Genomic DNA, 9,531 nt, shown 5'->3' on the forward strand with positions numbered 1-9,531 from the left:
CCACCCCGCCCCGCCCCTGCAGGTCCTGGCGGCTGGCATTGAGGCGAACATACCTGTGACCTATGGAATTGGCAGCCAGAGGGGAGACGAGAGCACTGGCTGTCAATTCATAGGTCAGAGCCCTGTGCACTCGGTCTTGGTGGCCGGCCGACAGCCTGCCACCCTTGCCATCCTGGGCTGGGGGCGTCGCCATGGAAGCCCCCTGCAGTCTGCTGGCCGGTGGTTCCCTCTCCTCCTCCTCCGAGAGTACCAGCCCCCACCCCGGATAACAGCAGCCCCAGCGGAACCTGTGGACACTTCCACATGGAGTTGCTGTTACAGGGGGGAGGGGCCAATTGGAGGCGGGCCCTGCTTGCCTGGCATGTCCCCTCAGGCAGGACCTACAACCCATGGCCGCCCACCCAGCCCTCTGGGTACCCGGGGCCCCAAGTTCACAGCCTTTTTATTGAGGCTCCTTATCACGGGGGCCCAGGCTGGTGCCAACACTTCCTGGGCGAAGTCCAGAATCAACCCCAGACCTGCCTCATAAAGCCGGGAGTGGCCCTGGTTTACGACTCCTGGGCAGCCTTTGCCCACTCCGACACCACACGCCCTCTGTCCCCGAGTTCTTTTGTTTCCTCTTTTCTTTTCCAACTAGAGCTGGGCCACTTTCGGGTTTGGCCACTGTGGCCTCCACCCTCTGCCCTTTGCCCACCCTCCCTGCTGCAGCCATGAGGCAGAGGGACAGCCCGACGTCTGTCCATCCCCAGGAACCTCTAAGGGCCCACCTCTGTGAGGGTGGCCCTGTACATGACTGGAGACGAGAGAAGAGGGGAAGGAGAGGCAGGAGGAGAGAAATGGAAGGAGGGCAGAGAACTGGAAAGAAACTGGGAGAGGGGAGAGAGGAGGCGAGGAGGGGGTGACGAGGGCAGACAGGAGACTTGCAAAGGTGCCGGGGCTGGGTGCAGCTCAGTGGGAGTAGCTTGCTTAGCCTGCGTGAGGCCCTGGGTTCCTTGCCCAGCACTGCAAATGAAAAAAAGGAAAAGATAACAAAAAGATGCCGACACCCAAATCTGCCTGCCAATTCTAAGAACAGGGCTGTGAGCCGCTGCCCACCTACAACACTCAGGACCTCAGTAGCCTGAAAGCCAGCTGTGGCCTGGGAGCTGGGTGACCTTGAGCAACTAGCTTGACCTCTGATTCCTCCTGTACAAACCAGGGCTTGTGAGGCTATCCTGCACTCTGCTTTGGACTGGTGGAAAGCCACCCATCCTTTGACTCTGAGTCAGTCCCCACTTCAGGGAGGGGAAGGAGCTGCTGCTGGGGGCCCTAAGCTGGCCTGGAGCACAAAGAGCAGGACTTCTGGGAAGTACTCTTTCATCCCCACCTCAGGCTCTGGCCTGAGAGGCTTCAGTGATGGGTACCGGTGCCTGTCCTGCTGGGACCCAGTGGGCATCTGGGAGAAAAAAGAAAGCTTCTAGAATGGATTGAGCCAGGCTCACATTTGTCAGTGGTAAAATAAATAAATAAATAGATAAAAAATAGAGGATCAGAGAGGCAGAGGAGGCTGCCCAGTGTTAACAGAGCAGGGCTCTGAGGTGGGCGCTGCCCTGGCAACCTCCCTCCATGTGGCATCATCTCGAGATGCAGTCAAGACAGGAACGGGGACCCGTGGGTAGGATCCTGGGAGTTGGGGCCTGTGAATGAAGACGCCAGAGCAGGTGACCAACAATCCCCCCAAACCCAGCAGACCCTCCCAGAGGCCTGGCCACAAAACGCCAGGCCACTCAGCTGACATTGCAGCCCCTCCCCCCAGGGTGGAATCAGGCACAGAGCAGGAGGCTAGCCCAGGGTCAGCCAGGTCCCCTTCTCTCTTGCTCAGAGGCTTTGTAGAAAGGCACCTGGGCTCGGAAGCACGCGGGCACAATGCTGCAGGGAGACTGTCGGGAGGTCTCTTACCTGGGTGCCTGGCTGGCCCTCGAGGCACAGAAGGAAGTGGGGACACCCTGGGCTCAGCGCCTTTTGAGTCGTTGGCCCAGCCCTGGTGGCGGTTAATGTTTAGCCCACTGCCGTCAATACCGATCACAAGTGCGGTTCGAAGGGCAGGAAAGCCTGGACTGTGCCCGGGCAGGTGGGTGGGTCCAGGAAGCAGGCCCCATCTGCCCATCCTGGTGGCCTCAGACCCCAGCCATGCAGTCATCTCCCTCTGGGCTTCAACCTCTTTGCCTTCTTGCTTTGCCTACTTCCTACTGCCCCAAGTGACCATGGGCAGCTAGAACCTGGTCAAAGCTGCTGCCCAACCTTCCCTCAGAGGCCAAAGAAGGAGCTGGTGGCCCTCTGCTAACTTCAAAGGGGTCTGCAGGCGCGGGCTCTCCAGCCCTGACTCCTGACCCAGGCCCATCCTTCCACGGGCCCACCTGCTTCTGTGGGTTGCTCTGGAAGAGAGTGGGGCGTGGGGAATGGCTCCCTCTTTCTTGTTCACAGAAACAGGGTGGAATGGTAGGCAATGGGCATCTTCCAGGCTCATGGAACATTCCGTGACCCTTCCAGCCACAGCACTGCACCCCAGCACCCTTCCTCTTCTGATGTTTCATCACCCCCAAAGTGTTCTGCTACAGATGGTGGGAGCAGCCTCCAGGAGGCCCAGGGCTCAGCCTTTGAAGAATGGCCCCAAGTGACAGTCTAGACCCTGGCTGGTAGGCTGGGACCACCTGGAGGAACCCACATCAGGGCCTGCGCCGTCCTGACTGGCTCACATCCTTGCCCTTTGCTCTGGTCTGAACCTCGGGGATCCAAGGGCCATTCCTACTTCCCTGGCAGCCCCAGGTGGCTCCTCCCAGCTTCATTCAGCCTCTGCCAGTAAGAAGTGGAGCCAGGGTGACGGCTCCCTGGCGGGGTGGCCAGGTAGAGCCCAAGCAGAGGCAAGTCAGGTGAGGGAAGATGGCTGGAAGGTGTGGCACCCCCTGGTGGTGACAGGGAGAAACTGGGTACAGGGATGGGATGGGGCAGAAACCAAGGGGCAGGTGGAGGGGAGGGCCAACAGGGGCCCTTCAGGCACTCAGGACCTGGGAGAGGGACTGGCGGTGGGCACAGTTTATTCCACTTCATGCAGACACTGACCCACGCGCTCAAGGAGCTTAAAAATAATACAGAACCATACGGAGTCTGTCCCCCACCTCCCCACGAGACACGGAAAGACACTTGGCTGAGTGGGGCTGGAGTCCGAGGGTCCAGAAGCCTCTGTCTTGGGACAAGGCAGCAGGTGGCCCAGGTGGAGGGGAGGGGCAGGGCCCTTTCTCCCCAGAGAAAAAGTGCACAGACGGGGTCGAGGCCCCAAGGCAGGGAACCCCACTCTCACAGCGGACTGGCAACAGGCAGGCGGGGCAGCTGTCCTTCACAGAGGCCATCCCCTGAAAGGCCCAGGACTGGCCCAGCTATGGGTCGCCACTCTCAGGAGGTCTGGGAGCTGGTGGCACCACTGGGGAAGGTGGAGAGGGTGGGTGGGCAGTGTCCCACCAGGTCCTGAAAGCCCTGGTCTCAGTCCTGGGCCTCCTCGGAGCGCCACTTAAGAGCATGGTCCTTGTGGGCATCGGGCAGGATCTGGTTGCGCATGCCCCCGAGCAGGTTGGATGTGGCCTCCGTGGCTAGGATGAATGGCTTCACCACCGTTGGGGGCAGCTGGCGGATCACCCCTCCCACGGCGCCTGTCAACCCCTTCTGCTCATGGCCCCGCGACGCCACATCACAGATGGTCTGAGCTGTGTCCAGGATGCCCTGTGGAGGTCAGAGGTCAGTGCAAGGGTCTGAGTGAGGAGGTGGGTGCGGGGTGACTGGGAGCAGGGCTGGGGCGTTACTCACCTCTCGAACAGTGTCATAGGCCTTGGCCACGCCTTCCCGGAGGTCAGCGGGCTGCTGGCCCTTGCGCAGCCTCCGAGCAGAGCGCTTGTCCTGCAGGGAGCGGGAGATGGGCGCCGCCGGGGACAGGATGTCGTACACTGTCTCAGCTGTGGCCTGAAGGACACAGGAGAGTTGGCCAGGCAGCACACTGGCACCTAGGCCCCCAGGCCAGCTCGGGACCCTGCCATCCCTCAGCCTCTCCACACTCAGCCCTCCGCAATGCACCCGGGGCGCCTGTTCGCAGCCATTTTCCTGCTCCTCCTTTTCCATGGCTCCTGCCGCCCCGGTCAGGGAATTTCAAACAGCACATGACCCCTGGGGGCTCCTCATGTCTCCCCAAACCGGAACCCTTTCCCCACTAACTGCCACACCCAGGGAGGCTTCTCATGGCTGCCACCAACGAGCTCACCTGAGGTGGACTGTGCTGCCCCCGACCCCGTTCCTCACCTGGCCCCGGAGACCCACTGACCATCACTGAGCCCCAGCCTCCTCTGCCCTTGGGCTCCTCTGTTCTCTACCCCCACACGGGCCCCCGGTATTACTCTTTCCCACCCAACTTAACACACTTGGGGCTCCCTGTGCTTGTCTCCCCAGGTTCCCATTTTGAGACCTCGTCCTCAGCCCTCCTGGATGATCCAGGATGCACCGTGCCTCCACACACCTGCAGGCTCACTGCACCACAATGGCCACCCCCACCCCAGGGGTGACACACTGTGTGCTGCTGCCGCAGGACTGTCCTCCTCACAGGCCAGCTCCCTGATGCCCTTGAGGACCCCTTGGGCCTGGCGAAGTATATGGCCTGACCAAACCAGGGCCAAACTTTACAAATAGTTCTTCTCCTGCCCTCCTTCTCAGACACCCCTGAGCATGAAGACACCGTGGGTGGAAGCCCCCGTGTGCCTCAGGGCTATGCAGCTGCGGGCCATCATCGGGCCTCTCCTCTCCAGGACTGTTTCTCTAAAACAAGGCCGCAGTACCGACTGGACCCTCTCAGCAGCTTTGCGGGCAGACTGAAGGCGCGGAGGGGGCAGGGGCTTCTGGTGCTTCCTTCCCCAGCGGGCAGAACCTGCGCTCACCTGGATGGCCTGCACCAACCGGTTGCTCAGTTCCAGGGCAGCCGAGGCCGTGGACGAGCCGAAGGAGGCGGCCCCCCGCTGCAGCCCTCGCATGAGGCGCCCGTCCTTCCTGTACTGCTCAATGGGCAGCCACAGCAGGTCCCGGAACCCTTGGACTGGGGGAGATGGGGCTGTCAGAGATGCCTGAGGCTGTCCTGCCTCCATTTCCACTGCCTGGCGGCCTCTTCCTCCCTCCCCCATGCAGGTGTCTCGCCGTCCAAGCGTAACGCGGTCAAGGGTCCTCAAAGCCACTTACAGAGTTGAACGACTGAGTGCATGGGACCCACGCCGCCCAGCAGGCCGGGCAGCTGGTTCTTGCGGATGTCCTGTAGCCACTCGTTGAGAGCATAGCCCAGGACCTTGTCCACACCCAGGAGCCTGGGAGGAGAGATGAGAAGGGGGAGGTGGAGGAGAGTTAAGGGGCCCGGAAGGACCAAGGATCGCTCTGGCAAGTACCATGGGCACCTCCCATGGTCCCACGGGCGTGTGCGGAGCAATGACTACACCCTTACACAGAGGAGAGACAGGCCGCGGGAGGGTTTTGGACAAGGCTACACAACCAGTGAGAAGCACAGCAAAGGGAAGGTCGGGGACTGGCGGGCAGGGCGCTGGGGGCTGGGGGCTCACCCGTGCCGGCAGCAGAGTCGCTTTAGCTTCAGCTCGGAGCAATTGAGCTGGGCCAGGCCGATGAGGAGGCCAGCGAAAGTGCCCTAGGGAAGGGGGTCCAGTTCTGCGATGGGCACAGGAAACTGGCCAGCCCATGAGCCACTAGAGACTGATGCAAGCCCTGTCCCCAGGGAGACTTGGCCATAGCTGAGCAGAACTAGGACCCCCAGAGAGCCCAGCCCACCCTGCCCTGCCTGATGGCCCTGCTTACCACTTGATCCATGGTGACGTGCTTGCCATGATAATCCAGCCAGATGGGCACCTCAGATGTGAAGCGGAACTCCCTGGGTGAGGAAACAGGGAGAGAGTCCTTTGGGCACTGACCGGTCCCCAGCAGCCTGGCCCAGGATACCTGGGCTACATCCCTACCTGAAGTAGATTGGCTGCTGCTCAACAGAGGAACCGTGTCCACTGCCAGAGGCCTCTTGTGAGCTGCTGGTGTCTGTGCTCTTGGGCTGCCCTTCCTGAGGGCTACTGGGCCGGCCTCGGGTCTCAGGGTGAGCTAAGGCGAGAGAGGCCTCAGACCAGGGACAGACCAGGGATGGCCAGGTGCCTGGCTGCCCAGAGGCAGATACCTGGGCTCTCCCCTCCCTGGCCCAGCCTCTCACCCTCCACAGAGGTCTCTCCTGGGACCAAGGGGTTGATGCCAGCTGCCAGACTAGTGAAGAAGTCCTTGAGGAAGAAGAGGGCATCCTGCACAGAAGTGTTTGGAGAGATCAGACTCAGAGTTAAGGAGATAGTAGGGGACATGCTGGGCTCTGCCTTCACATGGTCTGCTCACCTGGTCCACATTGAGCCGCAGGGGCATCAGCGAGACACGGAGACAGCACTCAGGTCCACCCACATTGGTGGTGGGAGCCACGTGCAGCGCTTTGATGGTGAGCTGAGGGCAGAGAACGAGTTCCGTGCTTGCTGGGCCTCTGGGGTTCCTGAACCCTTCCCACTCCATCAGGCCCCTTTTGCCTGCACTGGTCCCCTTGCCAGGCCTGCCAGAGCGCTGCCCTCCCCGGGCCCCCACAGCACGCGCCTGCACGCACCATGTTGGAGTGGGTACGCCGTGGCAGCCGCTCGCTCGTGTGGAGGTGCAGGAACTTGTTAATCTGGGAGGTGGCCAGCCGGTCGCGGATCTCCAGCTCTTGCACAATGAGCACCTGGCGGGACAGTGGCCGCTCTTCCAGCTCCTGGCTAGGGACTGGGCCTACAGCCGGCTCCTCTGGGTACACCTCGTGCTGGAAGCTCACCTGTGGAGTGGACCCCGGAGGGAGGGAAGGCCTGGCGCAGGCCCCTTCTCTCAGTGACTCTGTGCCCGTTCCCACCTCAGGCCTGTGTCTAGCTGCCAACTGGAGGCCTCCACGTGACAGTTCCACCAGCGGCAAATGACCTGGCTGCGCTGAACTCCAACACCTTCCCCACATCCACCTGCCCTGTCCCCACAGCCTCCGTTCCCCCGTGGCTCCAGCCCACCTGCCCTGGACCACCCCTGTCCACTCTCCACATGCCCAAGAGGCCATGAAGTGCTGTATGTCCCCTGAGTGCTGTGCCCCAGTCTAGACAAGCATGGCCTGGGCCTTGTTCTTCCCTCTAGACCTGCTGTCCCCATGTTCCCTGTGCCCCTCCAGCCTGTGTCATCCTCAGGCCTTGCCTCTGTGCTCCACTGCAGAGAACCTTCCTGCTAATCCTAGAGGGCTGCTGGCTCCCGCTAGGTCTCAGGCCTCTGGTCCCTGAGCCCTCGGTGAACCCACTGCTCCCAACAGCCTGGGTGCTGTCTGCCTCCGCTCAGAAGGTGGGACCTCCCCTGCACAATTTCTCAGGACAGAAACCCTCTGGAACATTCTGTGCCTCATATACAACGTAGACCAAACCAGTGTTTCTTCCTGCCATCTGGTCCCTCCAGAGTCTGCCCATCCTCACCGTCCCACTGTCTTGCACTGAGGCAGCCTCTCCAGGCCCCAAGGGGACCTCACTCCGTAAGACCAAAACCATTTGTGCTCTATGAGGTCCCTGTCATCTCTGGCCTCACCTCCTCTCACTCTCCTCCCTCACTTGGCTTTGGCCCTGCTGGGGCCTGGTGGCTCCTGGAAGACCCAGCAATGCTCCCAGCTGGCAGCGCTCACATCACTCCGCCGAGGCTCCTGTCTGCCTTTGTTCGAAGGTCTCTGTTTCTTGAAAACAGGGCTCTTCCACCTGCTCCTCCTGCCTTTGGTTTTTCCTGACTGAGTCCCACCATTGGCCACACTAGGGCCATCTTGCTTGGCTGCTCCACTGAGAAGGCAGGCATTTTGTCTGCTTTGTTACAGGAAGCATCTAGAACCTCAGCCCAGATGTGCTCTGACAATGCTGTGCACCCCTCGGCCACACTCACCTTGCTCAGCTGGATCTCCATGAGGACCTGGTGCTGCCGCCCACTGCCCCCCTGCGTTCGCCAGGAGTTCTGGGGCCGGTTGGGACCAGAGCAGCGGGAAGGGGAGCCCCTGGGGCCTGTGAGTCCAACTCTTGCTCTGGGGAGCAGGATGAGGGACAAGATGACAAAGCAGTTCCTGCCCTGCCCCCTGCCCCATGAGGCCTTCCCTCCTGGGGCAAGAGACCTTCTCCCTTCTGAGTCCTAAGAGGCGGCAGGGACAAGGAAGGGGACTCAGGCCAGTGAGGGTTGCATGAGGCTCCAGGTCACTAGCTGCCAAGTCAGAGCAGGGCTGGGCCTGGGCCCTGAACTCCACTGGTTGCCACCTGTACCCTCCTCCTCACCTGTGGCCAGGATGGGGGCCAAAGTCTCGGCCCCCATAGAGGTGCCAGACCAGGGAGACCTCGCGTAGCACCACACGACTGCTGGGCACTGGGAAGTGGGCAGGTGCCCGCAGCAGGTCTGTGCTCCCCAGCGGCCGGGAGAAATGTCCATCCTGCACGACAATGGGACCTGGATGCAGCTGCGTCACCACGGGCTCCCCGTCCCGGGGCTGCCAGGAAGTCAAGCAAAGATGCATGAGCACAGAGGCAGTCCCCGGCGCGGTGACCCTCAGTCTCTCCCCAGTCCTTACATCTCCCTCTCCTCTTCTACCTGTTTTTGACAAAAGATGGCCCTCTTGGGCTATCATCCCCAGAGTTTGTGTCTCAGTAATCTGACCAGGAAGGGTCAAGAGTCCACATCTCCCTGGCTCTTCCTACTGGCCTGGCAGCCACATGGTCCCCTGCTCTGCTAACCGCCCCTCCTCTTCCTCCATCCCCCATTGTCCCAGTCCCTCTGCTCAGGATGCCAGGCCTCCTTTCCTCTGGAAACCCACGTGTCCCTTCCAAGCCCAGCGCCAAGGCTGTCCCTGCCTGCTCTCTCACTGAGGGGGCTCCAGAAGGGCTGAGCCTGAAGGGTGGCAACAAGGCAGCCCCCACCGCACACACCGGGATGCCCAGGCCAGGAGCGTCAAGGATGCAGAACTCGTCACTGTCCAGGGTGTCTCCATCCCCCTCCTCTTCCTTCTCCTCTTCCTTTGCCTCAGAGCGGGACCCTAAGCTGCCAGCGGAGCCTCCAGGAGGGGCGGAAGGGGGCTGGGCCCCACTCCGTTCACCTGGGAACAGGTAGACTGAGACGGGCGAGGCCTGAGGGAGGGGCCCACCTATGGGAGACAGAATCCAGTTTAGAGAGATGCCACTGTGGGTACCTAATTGTGTTTGCTGTCCCAAAGTGTCCCCAGCCCACCTGAAGGCTGGGCCAGCTCCCGCAGGCTGCGCTCTGTGTCCAGAAGGGCATCAGCCAGGTCCCGCTGGTTGATGAGCGCTGTCTCCACTGGTGGGCACGAGGGCAGGGAGGCAGGGCTCTCGGAGAGCTGGCTCGGGCAGGGAGGAGTGATGAGTGACAGGAGGGAGTCCCCAGGGATCCCCCACCCCC

At 61.6% G+C, this 9,531-nt stretch overlaps 1 protein-coding gene across 1 annotated transcript in view; it reads right to left on the bottom strand.

The window, feature by feature from the left end:
- Window positions 1–3,057: 3,057 nt before the first annotated feature.
- Window positions 3,058–9,531, bottom strand: part of Atg2a (autophagy related 2A) — a 19,653-nt gene continuing 13,179 nt past the window's right edge. The window contains exons 27-40 of the mRNA XM_048789113.1: window positions 9,343–9,531; window positions 9,045–9,259; window positions 8,400–8,608; window positions 8,020–8,155; window positions 6,695–6,898; window positions 6,439–6,540; window positions 6,266–6,350; window positions 6,027–6,159; window positions 5,869–5,941; window positions 5,619–5,701; window positions 5,248–5,369; window positions 4,953–5,107; window positions 3,838–3,990; window positions 3,058–3,753 (exon numbers count right to left, since the gene is read on the bottom strand). The exon at window positions 9,343–9,531 is cut by the window's right edge and continues 184 nt beyond it. Coding sequence (XP_048645070.1) covers window positions 3,517–3,753; window positions 3,838–3,990; window positions 4,953–5,107; window positions 5,248–5,369; window positions 5,619–5,701; window positions 5,869–5,941; window positions 6,027–6,159; window positions 6,266–6,350; window positions 6,439–6,540; window positions 6,695–6,898; window positions 8,020–8,155; window positions 8,400–8,608; window positions 9,045–9,259; window positions 9,343–9,531 — 2,096 coding nt within the window. The 3' untranslated portion in view covers window positions 3,058–3,516. The remainder of the gene's footprint in view (window positions 3,754–3,837; window positions 3,991–4,952; window positions 5,108–5,247; window positions 5,370–5,618; window positions 5,702–5,868; window positions 5,942–6,026; window positions 6,160–6,265; window positions 6,351–6,438; window positions 6,541–6,694; window positions 6,899–8,019; window positions 8,156–8,399; window positions 8,609–9,044; window positions 9,260–9,342) is intronic.

Source organism: Marmota marmota, unplaced genomic scaffold (genome assembly GCF_001458135.2).
Source record: "Marmota marmota marmota unplaced genomic scaffold, marMar, whole genome shotgun sequence".
Taxonomy (NCBI): Eukaryota; Metazoa; Chordata; class Mammalia; order Rodentia; family Sciuridae; genus Marmota; species Marmota marmota.